General features: G+C 40.6%; 1 protein-coding gene across 2 annotated transcripts in view; it reads right to left on the bottom strand.

Moving 5' to 3' along the window:
• Positions 1–25607, bottom strand: part of COL4A3 (collagen type IV alpha 3 chain) — a 126962-nt gene that overhangs the window by 33374 nt on the left and 67981 nt on the right. For both annotated transcript variants that reach the window (XM_013047895.2, XM_013047894.2), the window contains exons 6-24: positions 25082–25144; positions 24370–24423; positions 23126–23152; positions 22510–22584; positions 21425–21487; positions 21264–21299; positions 19348–19389; positions 19055–19132; positions 17035–17097; positions 16388–16447; positions 15114–15158; positions 12768–12821; positions 12351–12392; positions 10152–10236; positions 8841–8876; positions 6690–6854; positions 4017–4109; positions 3251–3346; positions 8–78 (exon numbers count right to left, since the gene is read on the bottom strand). In XM_013047895.2, the coding sequence (XP_012903349.2) occupies positions 8–78; positions 3251–3346; positions 4017–4109; positions 6690–6854; positions 8841–8876; positions 10152–10236; positions 12351–12392; positions 12768–12821; positions 15114–15158; positions 16388–16447; positions 17035–17097; positions 19055–19132; positions 19348–19389; positions 21264–21299; positions 21425–21487; positions 22510–22584; positions 23126–23152; positions 24370–24423; positions 25082–25144 (1248 nt within the window). The remainder of the gene's footprint in view (positions 1–7; positions 79–3250; positions 3347–4016; positions 4110–6689; positions 6855–8840; positions 8877–10151; positions 10237–12350; positions 12393–12767; positions 12822–15113; positions 15159–16387; positions 16448–17034; positions 17098–19054; positions 19133–19347; positions 19390–21263; positions 21300–21424; positions 21488–22509; positions 22585–23125; positions 23153–24369; positions 24424–25081; positions 25145–25607) is intronic.

Below are 25607 nucleotides of genomic sequence, written 5' to 3'. Positions count from 1 at the left end.
ATCTTACTGGAGATCCTGGAAGACCCGCACTTCCCGGGGACCCTGGGCTTCCTTTAATACCAGCTGCCCCTTGGCCTCCTGCAAAGCAGTAAATTATTAAATATTCATTGAATGCCAGCTCCGAGTAGCCAGGGTAATGCAGTAAATGAAGAGAATAAGGTGTTTTCTTCTGAGGAAAGAAAGACAATTTGTATCTTAAAACACAGAGTGCAGGGAGAGAATGCGAGTATATAAGTGAATTAAGAGACGATGTAAAAAAAAAACATTAAAAAAATCTTAACTTCCTAATTCTTGTCATTATAATTTTAAGGAGAAACATTTATTTGTTTTGATCATAAGAGCAACATATGCACATTATAAAAAAGAAGAGAGTAAAAAAACCATACACTTACCACCAGAGGACAATATTTGCTAAAATTTTCATGTATGTTATTCATAAAATTTTATATCCATAATGCACTGGACATATATATGGTATTTTGGAATCCTCCATCAATAAATATCCATGTCAATAAATACATACTTATAGCTTCACTTAAATGGTTGCATAGTAGCGTTTTGCATGGGTCAGCCAACATTTATTCAGCTAACAGCTATTTGTAGAATTTAGATCGTTTTTCAACTTTAGCTGTAGTAAACAATGCTATGATAAATATCTCTAGGCATTTAGTGCTTCACACTTCTCCAATAAATTAAATTCCTAGAAGTGTAAGGGCAAGACAAAATTGACAAAAATGTTTCCAAGGCTTTGGATATTCATTGCCAGATTGCATTTTACTGTACAATTTTATACTTCCTCTATGTATTTACATGTATCTGTAAAGTTGATCCCTTCAGAGGGTCTTTTGGAAGGCTCTCAAGCTGATGTGTGAACAACTGTATATTCAGATTTTATTTTTTGCAAGATTTGAGTCAGGATATATTTTTTGATAGTCATCCAAACGATTTTCCTGTTTATGTATCTTCTGTGAGCTACACCTGTAGTATGCCGAATGTAGAGAAACCAGGGAAAATATGACACCGCTAGGAGGTCACCGCTAGTGAGCTGACCACCCTGGGCTAGAGGTCCCTCAAGGGGAACGTAGGGAAATGATGATTGCTTTCCTTCTATTCTTTCCCTCCCTCCATCTCTCCACAGCTCCTTCCCTTCCTTTTAGGTTTTTGGTTTTGGTTGGTTTATTTTATTTTATTTATTTGTTTGTCAGAGAGAGAGAGCGCACAAGCAGGAGGAGCAACAGGCAGAGCAGGCAGAGGGAGAGGCAGGATTCCCATTGAGCAGGGAGCCCGATGCAGGACTCGATCTGAGGACCCTGGGATCACGACCCAAGCCGAAGGCAGACGCTTAACCGAATGAGCCGACCAGGCGTCCCCTAGTTTTTGTTTTAATAGAACATTTCACTCAGAGCCTTAGGCCCCACCGGAGCCACATGAGGAGTAATACCAGCCCCCCCGGCCCCAGCCCTTTGCCCCTTCTCTCCCTCCCCATCCTTCCCTCTCAGGCCCATCTCAGGGAGTCAGGAGCAGAGATTACAGAGTAGCTAAGGCATTTATGAAGGAGCAGGAAGGATTTGTGGACGACAAAGGACTCTGGCTGAATGCGTGTCCTCTATCGGTGAGCACGGGGCCACACTTAGCATTTCTGCTTTGGACTGACACCCAACTTCCTCGAAGACCCTGTGCTAATGCCAGTATCTCCTGGACAGCATTAACATACAAATACCTCTTATCTATGTTGCCAGGTAGACCTTTGGATTAACCCGCTTCCAAAGGAAACCCCTGGCACAGCAGTGGAAGGTTGCCAGCCTAGAGAGCAAGGGTGTGGCTCTGAGTACGGGCTTTAACACTGCTGAGCTGCCATCTTGTGTATCAGCTTCCACATCTGTCAAATGGGGTTAATGACAGCACTGACCTCTAGAGTGGATGGGAGGAATAAGGCACGAAGGGAGGTACATACGATCCCTAGAACAGCGCCGAGCACACATGCGCTCTGTGACTTGAGCTCTTGTTGGTTAATGACAGATCATTTGGTGACAGTGTCTACAGACCAAGGTGATCAAAACAGAATGGAGACTGCAGGTGACATCACCTGAGAGGCCCTGAGTAGCCAGGAGAGTGGCACGAGGGGCAGAGGAACCCAACTAATGAGACTTTCTGTACCTCAGAGTTTTGTCTACGGCCAATTCTGTGACTGAGGAAGGGGGAGGATGGAGGGCAGCTGGGATATGAATCCTGGATCCAACAGGTGGGGAGGAGGGTCCGGGTCTGTCATAGAGGCCGACGAGGGAAGTGACACGGGCTCTACTTAGCTCTCAGAATATTGGCCTCGGAGATGGGTTCTTCCTTCAAAAATGGAGTTAGTAGTGAATATTGAAAAAAATAAGATTTCAGATAAAAATCCTCATTTCTTTCTTCTCATGAAAAATTGGATGATTTATCAGGGCGCCTGGGTGGCTCAGTGGGTTAAAGCCTCTGCCTTCGGCTCAGGTCATGATCTCAGGGTCCTGGGATTGAGCCCCACATCAGGCTCTCTGCTCAGCAGGGAGCCTCCTTCCTTCTCTCTCTCTCTCTCTCTGCCTGCCTCTCTGTCTACTTGTGATCTCCGTCTGTAAAATAAATAAATAAAAATCTTAAAAAAAAAAAAAAAAAAAAAATTGGACGATTTATCAACACAGGGCTTAAAATGCTGCAAAGTAGCAACAGGCTGGAGCTGGTGCGGGGTGGCCCCCTCAGATGTGCCTTCCAGTTTACCAGAGTCCTCACCCCACTATTGCCTCTCATCGGTGTGCTGACTTATTGCACTGGTATCCTGCTAAAGAATGAAATAGTGCATCTGCCCTTAGCTCTATCAAAAGTGAGGACCTTAAAAAACAGACTGAGGAGAGCTGTGTCTTTTAAGAAAAAAAAAAATGAGAGTGAGTTTATTTTTTTATGGAAGAAAAATATGGTGTGTGTGTGGGTGTGGGGGATGTCTGCCTCACTCCTCCTAGTTCCTACCCTTGGAGAAACTCCAGTCTACAACTCATGGGGAACACCATGGTTTGCTAGAATCAGCAGCAAGTAAAATAGAACACAAGGATATGCCAGTTTTTGTGTTCTTTTGGCTTACTTTAAGTTGACAGAGTATGTGTTTGAAAATCTCTAAGTTCATGCTAACCACACATCATGACATCCAGACATCTGGTACCTTTTCACCACTCCGTGAACTGACCCTTTTGTACTTGAAAAAACCCTTGTGTGCAAAATGTCTTACCTGGGATTCCTTTTATGCCGTCCAACCCTGGCAGTCCTGGGAGGCCCGGAGGCCCTGGGATATAAGGACATTTTATGCACAAGAGGCCAGGTTCCCCTGCAATGAGAGCATGGGTACATTACTTGTAAACCCACACAGAGTCTGCAGAAAGGACAGATGCTGTCCAACCATACAGTCATTTATTACATTAAAATTGGGGAAGTTAGTGGAAAATCATCAATGATATTGTGTTATTAATTTAAAAAAAACATTCATCTTGGGACGCCTGGGTGGCTCAGTCAGTTAAGCATCTGTTGATCCTGGGATCCTAGGATCAAGCCCCATATTGCATTGGGTTCCCTGCTTGACGGGGAGTCTGCTTTTCCATCTTCTTCTGCCCCTTCCCCCTGCTCATGCTCTTGCTCTCTCTCTCAAATAAATAAAATCTTTAAAAAAGTATTCATGTATTATATCAGCTTACTTTATCCATCCGACCTTCTTAATATTCTTAGAGGAAATCCTGAATCAAGAATAAAATATCTACTCTCTCAGTACCTCTCTCTTTCAGTGCAGGATAAAACTTATATTCTAGACATATCCCAAAATTCATTGAATGGGCGCTAAATTGATTTGTAGATAAATGAACACTTTGAGGTAATTCTCTTGGAAAAGAAGCCATCCCTGGCTATAGTTTAGGATGATTATTGTTTTGAGGGGCAGAAGCAGTGAAAGGAATGATGGTGAGAGTGACTTCCTTTCATAGAGCAACACCACTGATGAAACCAACCTTTGGGACCATCAGCTCCTGGGATTCCTGGAAACCCTATAAGGCCTGGGAATCCACCACCTCCAGGTGGACCTTTGTGAAAAACGATGTCACCTGCAAAAAAGACACCAAAGCTAGGGTTTTGTTTCTTTATGTGTTTTTTTTTATTCAATTAGCAAGTGTTTCCATAAGATACATTATTTTATATGCATTTCCCCCATTGTTTTGGTGGTTGCATCTTTTGAAGGTTATCTATAATTAAAGATGAAGTGTTTTGACCAGCTTTTCTTTTCTCATTACACACACTTTTTTTTTTTTTTTAAATTCTGGTGCAGTGATTCTTTGAAAGCTTGTTATCTGCTTAGTTCTCATCACAAAATCAACCCATATTATTTTACTCAATTATTTCCAATTATTCCAAGATTATCCTTTTAGAATGTTTAGGCAAAGGATCACATCTCATTCTTCTGTTATTTCAAGTACACTTAATCTCCCTGATATATTGGAGAAGCTTAATATATACTCAGGGGAAACATTCTAACAGAGTATCATCTGTTTTCTTTGCATTACTTGTTCACGTCAGTTGAGTTTGTCCTTTTTCAAGAAAGCTCTTCCCAGTTTTCCACATGTGTCAGCTACCATAATGTTAAAACAAACAGCTAATGTTCTTAAACTCTTGTGTTCTATGACCAGATTTTTTAGTCTTGTCATTTCAAATCCAGGTTGAAGGCAATGCTTCAACCTGCTTCATTGTTTCAATGAAAGCAACTGAATATTTCAAAGCAATGCCTATAGAGGCTCCAAATTTTGGAGCAACAAAGTATGAATGGAGACATTTAATTGAGAAGGAACAGGGTATGGGTAATATTGGCTTGACTCTGAAAGGAATGTGCATTTTGTGATCCAGTTTTCTGTGTCTTTAAGATGACTGGATCGTTCTCTTTAAACAGTAAAATATAATGGCAGTTCTATACTTAAGGTAGACATATATGTATACTTCTATATTTATACATTCGTATTTATTGGCACATTTTCATAGTCATTTCATACTTAATTCAACAAATATTTTGAGTACCTACAATGTTCCAGCCCTCAGTGTCACATGATGGCTTAAAACAGCAAAGAAGACACAATCCCTGACCTCAAAGAATTTTGAGTCTTAGAGGGGAAACTGACAAAGACAGGCAACCCCAAAACTCTACTATCGGGATAAGCTTGAGTGTTATAGGATGTGGGCTCAGCGAAAACGTTCTGTAGGACTTGAACTTGAAGCCGACACTGGATAGATAGACAGGTGTTGCTTAGGCAAGAGAAGATAGGAAACCAGGCCATCTCTAAGGGGAGAGATGCATGGTGTCTTGCAGAGGGAACTGCAAGACACCCCCTGGTGCATTTCCCCTGGTGCATTGCGACAGGCACGCAAGGTCGAGAGCCCGGCTACAGTACTCATTAGCTCCAAGAGCTATGCACCTCAGACCCCTTGCTGATAAAATGACCCAACTAAGCCTACATCTTGAAAAACACTTGCAGGACTAGAAATTGTTAAAATCCCCAACACAGTGAAAAGTTTTAGTTAAGTTTTATTTTGCTTTGTTTTTCACATAGGTTCACATCATAGCTTGACAGCTTTTGTTCTTGGACATTTTATCATTTTGTTAATGGAATAATTTCTTAAACAGACATTGGCCTGAAGGGAAGCTTTTATTTTTTTAATTTTTTTTTTCAAATATTGCACAAAAAGCCAGACATTTAGCTGAATTATCTTACTAACACTAAGAGTTTTCCAGATTATTCTTTTGGATCTTTCAGGTTTATAATCACACTGTCTATGAATAATAAATCTCTGACACAACAGAAGATTCTTAAGGCTCTTGGTGGGGAGTGGTGGTGAGTATAAAACACAAGCCCTCCCAGGTACCTTCTAGAGATGTTTAAGAGACAAAGAGTGGCTCATATGTTCTGAGGTTCTGTGTACCTATCAGGCAGCAGAGAATGGTAAGTGACTCTGTGGGGGTCTGGAAAGGAGAGGACAGCTCCAGGAATTTCCCATCCTCTAGGCTGCAGCTCAGTGGTCTTTGACCCACTTTACCTGGCAGCATTGCACCCATGCCCCTGGTGCATTTCCAGCCCACATCTCCTTGCCTTGGGTTTGCCCGCTGATGCCAGGGCACAGGACACCCTGGGAGCCATGCTAACAGAGGCTGGAAGTGTGTATGTGTGTGTGAGTTTGTGTGTGTGTGCGCACGCTTAGTCTGATCCTGTGAGATAGATCTTAGACCCATGACTAATAGGAATTGGTGGATACATTCTTGCTTCTTGGTCCTCTGGGACAGATTGTCCCGAAACAAAGTTGTAGCTTCTAGGAAGATACTCTCCAGGGACCAGACAAGCAGTTGCAAAATTGACCAAGGTCAACCTGAAAACCATCCCTCCCTGTCTGCTTCACTGTCCCTTGTCCCACTCCCACTCCGCCCTCCGTGGGTGCTCAGGCTGAAGCTTTGCTGCACGAGCCAAGTCTTCATTCTGCCCAAGCTGCTTTCATAGATAGTTCATCAAATGAAACAGCAGCAGAAAGATGGCCCTTAAGATCCACACACACTGCCGGCCAAGCTGCAAGTAAGGTTCATTGCCACTGATCTGCACCCATCTGTTATTGGGCACTATACCCAAATAGGGGCCCCATTAGATATCTACCTGGTGGTCCTGGATATCCCGGCAACCCTATAGGGCCTGGCGAGCCAGGACAACCCGGGGACCCGGGAGGCCCCACTGCATTCTTTCCTGGGGGCCCTCGTTCCCCTTTAATTCCTTTCACGCCTGGAGGTCCAGGGGCTCCTCGGAGGCCAGGCCTTGATGACCCTTGTAGAACAGAATCATGTTAGTGCATTTTAAATGTTTTCCTGATTCATATATATTACTTTTTTAATTGCAAAAAGTAACAAATTCTTATTAACAAAAGTTACACAATCGAGAGGTATAGAAAGTGTATAAAACAAAAAGAGAGCATCTTCTTCCTTCCTTCCTTCATCTGAGGTCTTGTTCAACTACCACAGCACAGCAGAATCCAGAAAGTTCCAGTCCCATGAGGTACGATAGGGACTTACTTAGTACAAGGGACTGAAACAGAGTTTGAGTTGCACTGTTGTCTTTTTTGTTTAAAAGGACCTCATAGGAATTCTCCGATATGTGCTGCTTTGTAGAATTTTTCATTAGCGACTAGAAGATCCCTCCTTTTCAGTGTTCAAAATGAGAAAGAGAGACTGTCCTACTGGACTTCATTCCTGCCAATCATCTTAGTTATAAAATAGCGTGGTGGGGAGGCCAGCATCTCCTGGGAGAGAAGCCTTACCAGGTGGTACAAAGCCATTTCATCTGTCTCTCATGGTGACAAGGATGTGAGGAGAGGGCCATTCTGGAATCCCTGAGTTGCAAACAGTGTAACTAGAAAGAGGAGAGACCTCACCACCAAAGGGCTGAGAACTGGCAGGGGTAATATCTGATTATTTCTAATTATTGAACAAGGATTTTCCCTGTAAAAGCAAATCCCTCTGGTCTCTCTTTGAGAACTTTGTAATTTTTACTCACTGTCTGCCTAAAGAAGCCTATTCATTACCTGGGGTGTCTGGTGGAGAGTAGCTCTTCCCTAATCTTTGACCAGACCTCTAAAATATCCTTTTGTATTCCAACTTCAAGAGATACCCATTGTTAACAATTTGCTGTATATTTTTGCATGCACGTGCAAGTACACATAATACCCATTTATTTTTTTTTACAATGCGATTATAAAATACATACAGTTCTGCAATTGCTTAATTTCAATTCATTTTCAGAATTATGAAATAGTTTAAACATACCACAAGGCTTAGAGAAAAATGTAATCAACAGCAGGGCTTACTTATCAAATCTTTGCTATTTTTTTAAATTGTTTCCTTTTAAAAATGACACATGACAGCACTGTAGTTATAATTAAAGCCACTGAGGTTAATCCTTAGTCTTCCTCTCTCAAAAGGCAACCACTCCAGTGAGTCATGGATGTTTTTATAAAACATAAACATGTAAAAGTTTAATCTATGGGGTGCCTGGGTGGCTGAGTTGGTTAAGCCACCTACTCTTGGTGTCAGCTCAGGTCATGATACTGGGGTTGTGGGATCGAGCCCCATGTAGGGATCCACACTCATCAGGGAGTCTGCTTGAGCTTCTTTCCTCTGCCCCTCTCTTGGTTTGTACGTGCTCTCTCTCTCTCTCAAATAAATAAATAAATCTAAAAAAAAGTGCAATTTACGTACTTACACAACATTTGATACACTATGAAAACTACTATTTTTAACCAAACTGATTACTATAAATTATTGTTTTCTACCTTTGTGCCCTTTCTGAGCTTCAAGGCTTCTGCAACTATGCCAGTTATTGCCTTACACTTAGTTAAAACCACTGGGAAGTCAAAGAGCATCTCTAAGTAACTTTGTGTCAGCTTCCACTCCCTTTTCTGCTATGAGTTACAAACTTAACAATGAGGAAGCTAGGAACACTTTTAGATCAATTAATGAAGCATTTGTCTCCTGTAAGCAATGCAAACATGAGTTTCCTTTTTTTTTTTTTAAAGATTTATTATATATTTACTGGAGAGAGAGAGAGAGCATGAGTGGGGGGAGGAGGAGAGGGAGAGGAAGAGGCAGGCTCCCTGCTGAGCAGAGAGCCCGATGTGGGGGTCCATCTCAGGACCTTGAGAACACTATCTGAGCCAAAGGCTGATGCTTAACAGACTGAGCCACCCAGGTGTTCCTTGCCCCATGATTTTCCTTTTAAGACCATTTCTATTGGTGCCCCCAAGAAACATGTACATACCAGCAATTCCAGGAACCCCAGGAGAGCCACGGGGACCTGCAAATCCATAACAGTAATTACTTAAGCATAAGGACGTACATACATTCCTCTCCCCCATATTTGAAATCTTGGGTGGCCATATTATCGTCATAATATACAATAACATTATAATTATATAATATGTATTTATATAATAAATAATATATAATAAATATTTCATACTTTTTCTTCCACTTTCATATAGATAAATATTAGAAAGCTTCACTTGTTTAGTCAAACCACAGAGAAGAAATTAGTTTGAGATGCTTAGCACTCAGAAGTGAATCACCCCACCTTCCCACCTTCAAACAACTCAGCGGACATCTACGAGGAGCCTGCTCTGTGTTTGACCCTTGGTGGGATGGGGCAGATGGGAGAATGGTGAACAGCTAGAACTGTCAGGGTCCTGTGGTTTGGCCTGGTGTTGCATCTCAGGTCACTTCCAGCTGTGACAGTGCAACAGGGTTCCAATTCTCTGATACTTGTGAGTGACTTAGAGTGAACATACCAGATTAAAAAAAAAAATCTATGTTCGTGTCTGTACTTCTCTGTTGATTTATTTAAGAACACTGGGAACTTCTCCTCTTTTAAGTGAAATTCTCCTTTGAAATCTTATTTGCATCATTAATTGGCCTTAGATCAGTGGTTCTTGGTCCTGCCTGCATACTAGAATCATCTAGAGAGTTTTTATAATCTACCAGTGCTCAGGGCCCCCCTCTGGACAGTTATGTCAGAATCCCAGAGATGGGACTTTGGCATGTCATTATTTAGAAGTTCCCAAGGATGCTGATGTGTGGCCACGGAGGAGAACTCTTGGCCTATACCTTTCTAATCTAGCCAATGGGATGGCATCTGAGTAAATGTGACTCTGCTTCATGGTGCCAGGAGTCAGAAAACCCAAGTTCAGGCCCCTTTTGTCCCTATTGTGTGGGTTTGCTCAAATTACAGTTTTTCAGGGTCCCCGTTTTTTCTTTTGTACCCCACTGAGATCGCTGATTCTTCCCATTCCCTCCTCCGGCCCTCTGGCCACATTTGTGTTTTCTTGTCAGACTTGAACTTGATTCTTTTGCACACAAAGGGAATTTAATTACCTTCTATGGTAGAGCACCTATGGAATTTTCATATAAAGGTATGAAAATTAGGACACACCAATACTGCCACGCACGAAAACAGGGAGACCTCTCTGTTGCCCCCATGCAAATTCTAGGTCTATAAGCACATTTGCTATATGTTGCCTGGAAAGAAACACACGGAAATGGTCAGCAAATGCTTTAGGAAGAAATTTATTCTCACCTTGTGGGCCACGAGCTCCTTTAGGGCCTGGTGGGCCTGGAAGTCCTTCATCTCCCTTTTCCTGGTATACATCATAATATTCTGTCTTAAAGGAAAAAGAAACAAATAGAGATACAGGATAGCTATTTATGGTGGGCTCACCAAATGCAATACCTCAATGTCCCCCCTCACACAAGAAATGGTGTTTTCCTGAATTTGTAAGTTTATGTGTTAGCAGGAATAAAGTAATGTATACATGATGGATAAATTTGAAGATCAAAGTTGATGATTCTGGTATCATGATATCATATATTTCATAGGCTTTCAGTGAGAAATGTATTTTATGATGGGAATGAGCCAGTTCACACCCTCACAGTTCCATATGTATATATACATACATCCATATCGAGATATGTGGGATATATATATACAGAAATTAAAGTTTCACAGGCAGTGACTCACCATTTTGACATAACAACACTTAATTTTTTTTTTATTATCCTATTTCACTTTTTAAAAATGCTTGTCCTCATGGACTAACTTTATTTCAGAGTATGTTGGGACCCACCCATTAAAAAAATACTCCATTTTGATTATTTCTTTAAATTTAAGGATACTGCTGACTTGCAATAATTAGGAGGGTTATCATGTCTAACATGTTGGGTGGACCTACTGCTGGTCTCCTATACTCTCTGGTTCCTAAGTAGAACTTCCAAGGAAGTTACTAGAAGCTGCTGAGTTATATAGAATGGAAACACACACAGCAAGCTAGGAATGCCAAGAATTTCTCTCACGTGCAACTGGCAAGTCAATTTCACTTAGAATTCAGTACATTTATCTTGAAGGAAAGAAAATGAACATAAATGTTTTGGTGTTGTTTTCTCAAATGCTGCGTGGGACCAGTTTGTTTGGCGTGTTTAAAAAAAGAGGTAACAAAAGTATTGTGGTTAATCAACTATGCATAAAATCATAAAAATAATTCATAACAGTAACAGTAACGATCATTTAATAATCATCACAAAACCTATAATGACATACGTGCTCCTGCCAACTGCTGGCTAAGTGTTTTCACAAAATGGCCCATTTCTTCTTCCCCAAAACTCCATGAAAGTGTTCTAGGACTACTTGCATCTGAATCATTGGCTTGTGTGAAGATGTGAATTTCCAGGACGCTCCTCCAGTTACTGAGTTAAATTGCTTAGTTGAAGGGGTCTGAGAACTGTGTTAGTAATGGAACCCCTCACCCCGGCTCCGTGACTCTTTTATCATCATGAACCTTTCTGTACAACTGGCTTAATCACAAATGCCAGCTCTGTTCAGCACACTGAATATGAGAACTACTGTCTTTTCTGTTTTTTTTTTGTTGTTGTTGTTGTTGTTTTTAAGGTTTATTTATTTTTTTAAGTGAGGGGACAGGGGAGGGGCTGAAAGAGAGGGAGACAGTATCTTAAGCAGACTCTGAGCTCAGCACAGAGACTGCCTAGGGGTCGATCTCACGACCCTGAGGTCTTGATCTGAGCAGAAACCAAGAGTCTGACCAACTGCACCACCTAGGTGCCCTGAGAACTACTGTCTTCTAAAGGCAGAAGAGAAGGGGATACCAGAATTCAGAGCTTGGGTCCCTTCTACTCATCTCCTTAAGCTACAGAGTCACAAAACAGAGAATATGACTGCTCTGCAGTAGAGCTGATGGACATCACACCCATGTCCATGCCAGAGAGAGGAGACTGCCTGCGGAATTGGAGTTTGGGCAGGGGTGGTCACTGATCTTTGCTGGCCCTGGTTGAGTTTCTGCTGCCTGGAAATGCAGGTTGTCATACCTGGGCCCAGCTGGAGTGGGTGGAGTGGGCTCCCTCTCCCCTCGGTTCCCCAGCTGGCCTCCAGTGCATCCCTCCTATTCTCTCAAGGACACAAGTCAGCTTGGCCATGTCTGATTGGACGTAAGAGTTCTTCTTGACCACTGACCAGGGTGGGCATTTCTAGGGTCTTCCAGAGACCAGATAGGACCAAATAGAAATTTGGTCCTATCTGCGTATAATCTTGCATATTAACAAATTTGGCAATGGACAAATAATGACAATAGCTATTTTCTTCCTTGGTTTGATAAAAAAGTGAATACCATAATCTCTATCTTAAGTTAAGACACTGACTCAAAATTTCCTTGATACTTTGAAGGACTTGATCAAATAGGAAATGGATACTGTCTTTAGTTACACTTACTGGACCACGAAATCCTGGAGGGCCAATGTCCCCTTTCCACCCCTGTATTGAAAGACAGTTACAAATTATGAGTACATTAAACCAAAGTATTTATTTATTTGGTATGCTTAAAAAGCAAAATGCAGTTAAACAATAAATCAATGCTAAAAGTTATGTTATTTCCATGTCATGTACAAATCTCACTGATCACAATGTCAGTCAGCTTCTACCACACAGAGCAGGTTTTATATCTTTCCCACAAAACTGCCCTTTAGGTATCTATGTAAATTTGTCACACCTCTCTTTTCCTCTTAATAAACATAACTAAGGTATTTTAATTGCAATCCTTGTACGTATTTTCAGGGCATGGTCAGGAAAGGGTGGACAAAAACCAAGCAGTTAAAAAGCCTAAGGACGGGAGGTTAGAGAGGGGATCACCTTAATGCCGTCTTCACCCTGTAACCCAGGGAGGCCCCTGTTGCCTTTGGCTCCCTGTGGAAAAGGACAAAGAGAATGGGTCAGACGACATACAAGTCATTTTCTTCTGTGGGAAGCAGGAACAGTTGGAGCTCCTTTTTTTTTTTTTTTTTTTTTTTTTTTTTTAAATTCTAATACTTCATTAGAAGAGTTTTTTATTAATACTAGTTAAAGTCATCTTCAGGATTTGGAGAAATATATCAACCTTAAACAATAAAATCAAAAGACAACTGACAGAATGGGAGAAGATATTTGCAAACGACATATCAGATAAAGGACTAGTGTCCAGAATCTATAAAGAACTTAGCAAACTCAACACCCAAAGAACAAATAATCCAATCAAGAAATGGGCAGAGGACATGAACAGACATTTCTGCAAAGAAGACATCCAGATGGCCAACAGACACATGAAAAAGTGCTCCATATCACTCGGCATCAGGGAAATACAAATCAAAACCACAATGAGATATCACCTCACACCAGTCAGAATGGCTAAAATCAACAAGTCAGGAAATGACAGATGCTGGCGAGGATGCGGAGAAAGGGGAACCCTCCTACACTGTTGGTGGGAATGCAAGCTGGTGCAGCCACTCTGGAAAACAGCATGTAGGTTCCTCAAAATGTTGAAAATAGAACTGCCCTATGACCCAGCAATTGCACTATTGGGTATTTACCCTAAAGATACAAATGTAGTGATCCAAAGGGGCACATGCACCCGAATGTTTATAGCAGCAATGTCCACAATAGCCAAACTATGGAAAGAACCTAGATGTCCATCAACAGATGAATGGATCAAGAAGATGTGGTATATATACACAATGGAATACTATGCAGCCATCAAAAGAAATGAAATCTTGCCATTTGCAACAACATGGATGGAACTAGAGCGTATCATGCTTAGCGAAATAAGTCAAGCAGAGAAAGACAACTATCATATGATCTCCCTGATATGAGGAAGTGGTGATGCAACATGGAGGCTTAAGTGGGTAGAAGAAGAATAAATGAAACAAGATGGGATTGGGAGGGAGACAAACTATAAGTGACTCTTAATCTCACAAAACAAACTGAGGGTTGCCGGGGGGAGGGGTTTTGGGAGAAGGGGGTGGGATTATGGACATTGGGGAGCGTATGTGATTTGGTGAGTGCTGTGAAGTGTGTAAACCTGGTGATTCACAGACCTGTACCCCTGGGGATAAAAATATATGTTTATAAAAAATAAAAAATTTAAAAAAAAACCAATAAATAAAACTAAAAATACCATAAGACATAGACCATTTATAATCTTGCATATTAACAAACGTACTGGTTTGGAGAGCTGACATTGGTCCTCCAACCATCCGATGAAGTCATTTTTCTGAGTGGACTTGTTTGAATATTTTTCTAACAGTGCATATACTTTTCTCTCATCCCTGATCTTTTTAGATAACTCCATAAAAACCAAACAGTAATTGTGAGTTCAAGACATCTTTGTGGATTAAGGAGAATACCTCTTTTTTTTTTTTTTAACATTTCATTTGTTTATACATTTTCAAGACAAAAAGTTAGGGATGATAGATCTAAAGGCCTACAAGAAGGAAGAGGAGGCAGCACATTTATAATGATGTCTGAAGGAGTACAGACTCAGAGCAGTATAGATTTTATTATGTCTGCTATGTAAGAGGCACAAAGCCTTTGGTCTGATCAATTGTCTTTAAGCATTCCCCATTGGAATAATGACCAAAGGCCAGAGCTTGCACCAAAAAGTACAGAAACTGTGTTTAATGCTCTCTGTGGGACAGAGGTATACAACTAATACTTTCTTATATGCATACAAAAGGAGTATTTGTTTAGTTCTGTGATTTTTATATGCTTCTGCTTGTAATGCTGTGGAGCTCTTTTAAAAAAAAATTATTAATTTTAGAGAGGGAAAGAGAGAGAGTGAGCACGTACACACCCATGAGTGGGGGGAGAGGCAGAGTGAGAGGGAGAGAGAGAATCTTTAAGCAGACTCCCCACTGAGCATGAAGCCCAACTTGGGGCTCAATCCCATGACCCTGAGATCAAGGCCTGAGTCAAAATCAAGAGTCAGATGCTTAACCGACTGAACCACCCAGGCACCCTGGAACTCCTTTTTGAAAAGAAAAAATAAGGTGTGCTCTGATGCTCTCTCTTCACGGTGAGGATGTAACACTTCAATTCTCAAATACAGATTTAAAAATCTATATGCTTTTGCTAACTTAATAACTATTAGTAATTCTCCAAATCCTTCTTTATTTAATGGGACTGACATTTCAACAACAAACATCGATGGGCCAAACATGTCTTTACCTCAGTGCCAGGGAAACCAGGGGCACCATCTTTGCCAGGTTTTCCCTAAAACAAAAAACAAAGCAAAAACACAAAATTTAATAAATATGGATAACTTTAATAAATAAGGAAAATGTAAATAATAAATGATCATCTCCTCTTGACCTCGGGCAAGAGAGCATGACGGAAACTTCCCACCCATCTGTTAGAAGGAAAAACTATTAATCACAGAACACACATGAACTTCTCTTGCTGGGGAAGGCAGAAGCTAGTCAGAATAGGAAATTAGGGAAGACCAATGGAAGAAAGATTGGAAATTAAGAGTAGCTGAGTTTAAATGAGTTTGATACTGCCCATCCCAGCTTGGAAGAAAAATTGAAAAAGCAGAGAAATGGACAAAAAGACCTAAAAAGAGTTCACCGTCAAATTATTTATTTCAAATGTTGGCAATTTCCTGATCCGCCCATGTGCCGATATTTGAACACCTTTGTAAAGCTGTATGGCATTGTCCCAAACAGACAGGCTTTTGGGTGAACTATTAACAATGTCTACTTTCTGTGACAGGATTCAATATCATATTGACTGAGCACTTTTTCTTAGGAAAAAGTATTTTTCTCAATATATAATCTTTAGAGTCTTTAGACAATATATGTGTTTAAATCTTTCTAAAATAGACCTGGGTGAGTGAGTGAACCCTGGTTGCTTCTGTCTCCCCAGCTCCCATGTCACAATGTGCCCCATCTTCTTTGGGGATCTGCCCTTCCCTCGCTGTGTGGGTCTGATGGGACTGTGGATCACATTATGCCCCGCCATTCTGGCCTGGCCAATCCTGGAAACTTTCTCTCCTGGCCACAGTCACCTTTCCAGGGTGAGACTTAGGAGCACTCTGGATCAATTAGAGCGATTCTCTGGGGTGTTATTAGTGGATACAGGGAGACACCCTTTCTTCTTGGAGGCCATTAACCTGAAGCTGTGTGCTGCTACTTCCTGCTATTTCTTCCCATTGCTGCCGACGTGGAGGATCAATGTCAAAGGAGACCATGAGGTCAATACACAGAGGAGGAGAAACGATAGGGAGAGCACTGCCCATCCTGTTTCAGGCTCTGAAGTCCTCGAAGGCTGTCTGAGCCTTGAACTCCTCAGATACTTGAAAAAATAAGTTTCATTTCCTAAATCTTTGAAAAAACGTACAAAAATCTAAGCTAGTTTGAATTGGGCATCTTACACTTGTCTCCTAAAGAGATCTGAGCATTGACTGATACAGGTTGCATATGACACTGAACTTCCAAATTTACCTGCGGGCCAGGTTCTCCAGGAGCACCCTTTTGAGATCCATAAGATTCTCCAGGCGGTCCCTGTAATTAATAAGAGTTATGTCAAATTTTATGAATTGATTTTTTGACTCACCCTCAATTGTCATTAAGTTGTTTCTTCTGATTATTCTGTTATATTTTTAAATGTTCCAATGGTGGGTCATCTCATGTATAAGCATTCATTTAAAAACAGATGCAAAACGAGGGTTTTGGAGGGAAGGGGGTTGGGGAGGGGGGCTGGGCTAGCCTGGTGGTGGGTATTAAGGAGGGCATGTATTGCATGGAGCACTGGGTATGGTGCATAAACAATGAATCTTGGAACACTGAAAAATAAAATGAAATAAAATGAAATGACCATAAAAAAATAAAAACAAAAGTAAAAACAGATGGTAAAATAGCAGATGCTGAAGATAAATTATAAGATGGGAGACAGTGGGTGGGTATACAACCATGCAGGGCTTTCAGCTAGAAGAGGCTATGAAATGATTGTAGTATATTCTGTGATGTCTGTGCTGAAATATTATCATGCTTTAACTAGTATTAAGATTTAAAAGGAGATCATACATCAAAATCCACACTAAGGCTCTACTTCATGTTTCAAGGAAACAGTATGACTCTGAATAACCTACTGAGGGTCCAGGAGGTCCAGATTTCCCCATGGCTCCCTTGTCTCCCTTCTCCCCTTTGAGGTCCTGCCACAAAAAGAATTTAAAGTCATTACACACAGATCAAACAAAATAATACCGCTTTTACTTGAAAAATTTCTCTGTTCAACGAATTGTATCTACAAACTACTTACAAACCTCCTGTTAACATGACAGACTATCATTTTTCATAATCCAAATTTTATACTTGTGAACCCATTAAAACCACACTTAAACTTTTGTTGTTTTAAAAAAAGCATCTTTTGGATCAAACTATGTTAAACCAACTTAATTCCTGAATCCGTTTTCAATAAGCACATTCAAATCATTCCCAACGTATCTTATTTTCATTTTTAATATACAGAAATTATTTTCACTGGGATCAATTAGTTTCTGAGCATGTGTTAAAAGGAGGATTTGATTGCTTTAGTCAGGTTTGTTTGTGTTCTTATCACATTTCATTGACTGTATTTTCCCCAGTGTGAGTCTCCTCTTGGAGCATCATTTTTTTCAAACTCAAAAATTGTCCCCTGGGTCCAACCTTCCAGATCTAGATTTTCATCAAGATAAGATATTTTTTTCTTTCCATTTCTGGCCAATAAAATTTTAGACTTCTTTAATTTTGTTGTTGTTGGTGGTGTTGTTGTTGTTGATTACCTCTGAGAAGTTTAGCTTTTCTCCTTAGATCAATTTTTTCCAATCTTCAATGAGAGTTACTATTTTGGTCATATCAAATTTCACCATGTTTTGTTTTAACTCTTCTCAGTTTTGTTTTGATAACTTTTACCATTAAAAATTAATTATATTGGAGAGTAAGGGTTAGAGGGTTTATATTTTAGGAGATGAAAATGTTCTAAAGTTGCATGTGGTAATAGTTGTACAACCCATGAATACACTGAAAGCCACTAAAATATGCAACAAATAAGTGAGCTTTGCAGTATATAAATTATATCTGAATTATGTTGTAAAAATTAATATAACTAAAACCCATGAATTTTATTTTTTTAAAGCAGTGAATTACATGGTATGGGAATTATATTTTAATCTAGCTATTATTAAAAAAATCAGAACTTTAAAGAAGAAGGTTTATGTTTATTTCGTAGTTAATCCAGAGGAAAATTGTTAGTTAACCCCTTACTTCCCATGCTCTCTTCCCCCAGACATTCAGGATCAGGTTTGTGTCTAGGTTTGGGGTATTATATTATGATTCACTTTTTCTGAGCATTCATTCAGTTCTATATCCTGGTCCTTCTAGCTACCCTAGAGTAGGAGCAAAAAAGCAAATGTTCATTTTGAAAAACAGGATCACAGTGTCCTTAGAGAGGAATGCAGGCCACATTGCCCTTGGGGACATAATGGCAGGTAAAAATGTCCCATTTGATTTTCACACTATTCCACTAATATCTTTAGGTCCTTACTGTCTGGCTGGATCAGAGCCATATACCCATTTTGTTATCATTTATTCAAAAATACTCACCAAACCCCCATCTGAGTTAGGAACAATGTGGGGGTGGTGAGGATAAAAGGTGAGCAAAATCAGATCCAGGCTCTACCTTCTAGAATCGTGGAAGTTGCTAGCATCTGATCTTGCCTCCGATCTCTGTCTTATGTTTTCTGGTTCTCAAGTAAAAGATGGATAAAAAATAAAATCCAGAGGCTGAGGCTGGCTCAGAGGGCTCAGAGGGCAAAGCTTATAAAAGAGGTAAGGGAGGGGCGCCTGGGTGGCTCAGTGGGTTAAGCCTCTGCCTTCCGCTCAGGTCATGATCTCAGGGTCCTGGGATGGGTCCCTGGGATGGGCTCTCTGCTCAGCGGGGAGCCTGCTTTCTCCTCTCTCTCTGCCTGCCTCTCTGCCTACTCGTGATCTCTCTCTCTGTGTCAAATAAATAAATAAATAAATAAATAAACAAAATCTTAAAAAAAAAAAAGGGGGGGAGAGATAAGGGATCACGAGAACTCCCCCCGGAAGTGAGAACACACAACCCGTGTAATAAGATGGAAGAGTTACCGTTCTGTTATCCGGGCCAGTTAGTGTCACAATAACCGTTCCTGGTGGTCCCGGGGGTCCTGTTAATCCTTTTACACCCTAAAAACAAACACACTCAGGAACGCGAAACCAAACAACATCACCTCGGTTTTTGGAGAGCTAGATTTTCCCCTTTGGTTCTTAGGTAAGAAGATATCTCAAATGACAAAGCAAACACGTTTGTTCCAGTGTCACTTACAGACTAAGAAGTGCAGGATGATTGCTATGAAATTCAAAATGTCTTGCCCATAAATAAACCACAATATTTGAATTACCTGCTCTCCTTTTTGTCCTATCACATTATCGCCCATGTGACCCTGTAAGAAAAGAAAACATTAAATTATTTTTAAAAAATGGATATGAGGAGTCTAAACCCACTGATGTTCCTTCCAATGTTTGTAAGGGAACGTTTGTATTTTAATGGTGATGTCAGTGTTACAAAAATTACTTCAGCTATTTCTTGCAGGAGAGAGGCAATATGTTTCCTTCAAAAGTGGAGATCACAAAGTGCAGAGGGCTTAAGGGATTGACTTCACAAGGCGAAGGAGGACATGACGTGGGATGGGATGGGGAAGAGAAACCAGCTTGGAGAAGGTTTTCCTGGCTCAGACACTGGTTATCTCATTTTCTTTCGTTTTCTCATCTTAAAGAGGGAAGGATGATTGAACTTCTAGATTCTGAAATTCAAAAGTTGAAGGAGGCTAAGAAAACATTTGAGGCTATCTCCCTTCACTAGTCATTTACTGAATTGAGCTAAGTCTAATGTGAATAGTCCGTCTCCTGTAACAATGGCTAATCTATCATATCAACCAATGCCTCCTTGCTATTTTTTTTTAACTATTTATTTAAATCTTGGTAGTTACCATACAGTGCAACACTGGTTTCTGGAGTAGAGGTCAATGATTCATCACTTCCATACTACATCCTGTGCTCATCTCAAGTGCCTCCTGGCTTTTCTGCTCTTGAGTATATAGATCTTTCCCCCATTAGCCCACAGAAACTACAGAAAGAAAGCTCAAGATAAGGAATGAAAACACTTTAAATCTCAGCTCTGTCATTTACGGTCTAGTTGACCACTCAGATAATGATATAATAATTGTGGAAACACCTTGGCAAGTTCCCTGCACACCAAGTCTAGCTATAGTGAGCAAGTACTACTACTGTGTGAGGACTAATTTCCTGGGGGGCTCAGTCTCACTCAATACTTTCCTACCTAGTTAATGGAGGGGCTCAGAATAAGCCACTCCAAAATATATCACTTTGGCATAAGAATTATTTTGAGCTCAAGACAACTGAGTAACAGCAAATGGAGAAAAGTTTCTCCACCCTCCTCCATTTGCCCAAGGGCAGGGTTTGGGGCCATCTTCCCCAAGGGAAGATGTCACCTGGCTCTTCTTCTATACTAGGAAGAGGAGACAATTACCACTGGAGTCAGCACTGACTGAAATCTTCAACAAAACTTACTGAAATAACCCTCATCTCCCATTAGTTTCCTCCATATATTTACCTGCCTGCAATTTACTGCACCCTACAAGTTCAAAGCCCTTTTCCTTTGTCTTGTCACTCTTCCACAGATTTTTATCATCCTTTGTTAATATGGTACACAAGCCTCTGGACCTGAAGGCCTCTTTGGGGTTTTTATTTCATTTCTGTGAGGCCCCCACATGCAAATGAAAGAAACCTTCTTCTTCTGTTAATAAGTCTTTTTTCAATTCCATTTGCATGTCCCCACTCAGGACCTAAGAGGATAGAGAAAAAGGTTTTCCTCCCCAACACTAGCAAGTGGTCTTTTTATGAGAAGGACATGCAGGACCCTGCTCAATGAGTACATGAATATTCACCCTTCATTTACTAGCATTAAGATCAGGTTGGCGTTGGGAAACAGCCTACTACAAAAGTTTATAGGATAAAGTGTTGGGTGATGGGTAGGACTATCGGAAATGGGAAGTCTATGGACTTGCCCTAATCTGATAGGGAGCTCCTTATAACTGAATTATCTAGGATCAAGTTACTAAGTCCAGGGAGGAGAAAGTGAAGGGTACAAAGCTGCTTGTTCTGTTCCCTTCCCTGCCAGGGATCCTGTGGCTTCTAGAGAAGGACCAGGATGTAACCACATGTCCAGTCAGACCAGGTTTGTCTTTTAGCTCATTTTCTGTGTTCCAGCTGTTGTGTTATATGAACCATAATATACCTTAGGTCCTGGAGGTCCCATGGGTCCTGGAAAGCCCTAGAAAAATGCACAAGTTAAAACTATAGCAAACAATGTGCGAAGATGAAAACTCTGTGTAAAGTTTTCACTATACTGAGTTTATTAGGTTACAGGGTCTATAGTAGTGATGATTTCATACTCACTAAGAATCCTGGAGGGCCAGGTGGACCAACAGGTCCCGGAAAGCCTGGAAGGCCTGGCAAACCCTGTAAATTAAAAGAAGAATAGAGTTAAGCTTGAATTTACTTCTCATCTAAGAACAATGTCCATTAATTAAATCCATTAAAATATTTTAGTGAAATCTGAGGAACATGATGCCTCTCATTTACGGCTGCAGTTAATTACGAAAAAAAAAAAAAAAAAAAAAGAAAAGAAAAGAAAATGCCTAAAAGCATGTTGCCATGTATAAACAGGATGCCAGGAACATGCTGATGGCAACATTTCCAGAATTATTTTAGAGCTTTTTTTTTTTAATTTTTAAAATTTTGCTTTTCTGTCTATCTCTCTTTCTGCCTCACTGTCTCCCTCAGCCAAGTATGCTCCTCGGGTAGGGCCCTCTGCTTAGGCACAATACCATCCTTTTATATTAGTTTCATGGAGTATCATATGAGGTGAATGCTTTAGAATGAAATGAAGTCAATATGTCAACAGAAGAAATATGAATGTCTATTTCACATGTTCTTGTGGTTGTCAGGGGTGGGGATGGGGGACGGTGAAATGGGTGAAGGGGGTCAAAGACAGAAACCTCCTGCTAGAAATAAATAAGTCTTGGGGATATAAGGTACAGCATAGTGACTGTAGGTAACAACACTGTACTCCAGATTTGAAAGTTGCTAAGAAAGTAAAGTTCTCATCACAAGAAAAAAAGAGTATTCATCACTGTGGTGATGGAGATTAACTAGACTTATTGTGAGGATCGTTCCACAATATGTGCTAATATCTAATCATTACCCTGCACCTCTGAAACTAATATAATGTCATATGTCGATTATACCTCAATAAAAAAAGAAAACAAAACAAAAGAAAACAGAAAACAAACCACAAAAATGTTCCTGAGACGGTGAGAAGGAGATTTAGGGGAAAACAGAGAAGGAGAGACAGACAAATACAGAGTCACTGAGATACAGAGAGAAGAGAAAAAGGAGAAGGACAGACAGACAGACAGACAGGGACCGAGAGGCAGAGCTAGAGGACTGAGAATAACGAGACCCTCTCTGACAGGTGATACCTGGAATCCCGGAACTCCTGGCAACCCAGGGTCACCTCTTCCATCAAGTTCTATATCTTCTGCAGCAGGGGCACCCTTGAAAATGAAGAACTTCATTAAACGTAATCATAAACATAAACATATTTTCAAAACTCCTTTAAATGCTTCTTCAAACTCCTACTCCCTCAAGGACACAAGAGCTTTTCAGGATATATCCTTAGAGAAATGATTTAGGATTATGTAGTTACTCCATTTTGAAGAAATAAAAGATTTTCCTGTATCCTAAAACTGACAATTTACTACAGAAGGAAGAAAGACACAAGGATGAGAAACATTTCTCAAGATACCAAAATTAGTGGCAACTCCTGATCTAGAAGGTGAGGCCCCCAGGCTGAGGTCAAGTCTCTTCTCCTAGACTCTATTTCCTTAAAGAATTTTATAAACATTGTATCCCTTAAGAGATATGTATGACAAGAGCTAAAAGAAGTTGTTGAATAGGAATAAATATCGTGTCCAATTTTTAGTTGGTTTCCGAATTAATTGTGAAACTCGATTTGTAATTATTTACATCTCATTATTTAATAGCAGTCCTTTCATATGTCCACTTAGAGATAATAATACGCCACGCTTGACTTACCTTTTCTCCTTTCAAACCAATAGCACCCTAAAAAAAGGAAACCAAATACATAACATCACTGCTTTGTCCTTGCTGCTATTCTGCTCCCTCTCCCACTGTCTACTTTCCACTCTTTTTTAGATTTTTTAAATTTAAATCCAGTTAATTAACACATAGTGTGTCATTACTTTCAGAGGTAGACTTCCACAAAGTCATTCATCAGCTTTATATAGCCCCCAGTGCTCATTATATCATGGTCCCTCCTTAATATTCATCACCCAGTGACCCCATCCCCTCACCCCCTCCCTTCCAGCAACCCTGTTTGTTACCTACGATTCAGCCGTCTCTTGCAGTTTATCTCCCTCTCTGATTTCATCTTGTTTTATTTTTTCCTGCCTTCTCCTATGCTCCTCTGTGTTGCTTCTTAAACTCCGCATACTAGTGAGATCATATGATAAATCTTTCTCTAATTGACTTATTTCGCTTAGCATAATACCCTCTAGTTCCAACCATATGACTGCAAATGGCAAGATTTCATTTTTTGATGGCTGAGTAGTATTCCACTGCATATATATTCCCACTGGTTTTTAAACACGCTTGAGTTTCTCTCATTTAAACAGACAAAATCTCCCCCCGCCCCGCCAGTCTCTCCTTCATGCCATCTGCAATCTTGCCATTCTGTTCATTCCTTACTCCCCCTCCTGCCTCCATCCACACTGGAAATACCCCTTGCTAAGGTCTGCAATGACCGTGACAATGCTAGAATCAATGACAAGACCTCAGATCTTACTGGACATCTCAGCAGCATTAGGCAGCTGTCAGCCACTCCCCTCTAGTGAAACGCATCTTCCCTGGGCTTCCACAATATTCTTGGTCTTCTTTCTACCAGTAGGGTCCTCCTCTTTACAGACTTATTTCCCTCGACCCAGGTGTCCCATGCTGGGCTTTCTAAGTCTGTTCTGAGGTTATTTCCCCTCTTTCTCTTGCTCATTGTGTCGCCACCATCCAGGGCCTCTCCTCTCACCAAATCCAGCTGCCTATCGCTCATCCCTGCTTGGATGTCTCAAAAGCAAAATAAAGCCTCAAAGCACAAACCTGAACTCAGAAGGCATTTAATCATTCATTCATTCCCCCACCGATGAGTTTAATATCTACTACTGGTTGCCCCTGACTTCCACAAAGTCATGATGGATTTTGGCACATGGCCATTCTGGAGTAAATGACTTGTATTTATACTTTATACAGAGTTAGAAATGGACACCTACCGGGATCCCCGGGTACCCTGGTGTCCCTGGAAGGCCTGGAAACCCTCGCTCACCCTGGAAGGCAGACAAAGCTTGTTATTCTCTTCAGTTGTTCTAGAACAGCTTATTGAGATATTTTCCCTGTTTCTCTCTTCCAGCCCTGTAGTGGTAAATCTAGACTAAGTAACCCAAATTCCTTATGGCTACTGGGTCATGAGGCTGAAAGCCAGAAAACCATTATCTTATTTGAAAACAGGATTAGAATATACTGTTTCTCAAATTGTGCATAAACGGCAAAAGTCCAGTTGTGCCAAAAACCTTTTAATTGCTGTTTCCTTGAAACTTGGGTAATTCGTTCTTTTGTGGGTACCATCTGGGTGAAAGGAAGGTGCTGTCATGGAACAAAGAGCATGAGTGAATGCTGGAAAGCCCAGTCACTCTTGCATTCCCAGCTTTCATTTCTGATTTAGATAGAATCACAACCTCAGGTGAAAATCACTGGGTGAGCCCCTAGTTGTCTTTTTGTGCGAGAACATAAGAGAACATTTTCAAAACCAAGAAACCAAGCCACAAGAAGAAAGAAAACCATCATGTTTCCGTCCTGAAGACACATACCAGTGGTTCTGGCTAAAAGAATCTCAAGGAAAATCTGTGCCTTCTCTTTCCTTCTTCCTCTTGATCGATTCAATCTGCGGAACATTTCCTAGCCATCTCCTGGGTGAGAAGTACATACCTTAGAACCATTGCATCCTGGGACACCGGCAGGTCCATAGGGCCCAGGATGGCCCGGGGTGCCCTAAAAACAGAGCAAGTCAGAAAGGTGACATCAGGACTGGGCCCCGGGAACAAGTGGCCATCGTGAGGGACCCACGGTGAGGGAAGAGGTGGTCCAACTTAGACAGTTATTTAAGTACAAATGGCTATTAAATAGCTAAGTTGTATCTTTAGTTATTTTAGGTGATTTAAGTAAAAAGTATAGCCAATAAAATGACCAATCAAAACCAAACATTATCAAGTGAGATACATATATTTTAGATAAAACAAAAAACCTTTCTTTGTAAAATGGAGTCCTTAATATGCTATTTTAAGCTGGAAGAAAGGAAAGGAAAAAGAAGAGGGGTGTATACATAAGGTAGCATTTTATTGTTCTATACTATTAAGCAGAGTTAATATTCTATCTCTTCTCTTTTCTTCTCTTCTTTTCTCTTCCTTCATTTCATTCCTCTCCACTCCACTCCATCTAACCTCCTGTCCTGTCC

This window comes from Mustela putorius, unplaced genomic scaffold (genome assembly GCF_011764305.1).
Source record: "Mustela putorius furo isolate JIRA1106 unplaced genomic scaffold, ASM1176430v1.1 tig00000275_pilon_pilon_pilon, whole genome shotgun sequence".
Classification (NCBI taxonomy): Eukaryota; Metazoa; Chordata; class Mammalia; order Carnivora; family Mustelidae; genus Mustela; species Mustela putorius.
This window is presented reverse-complemented; position numbering and strand designations above follow the sequence as displayed.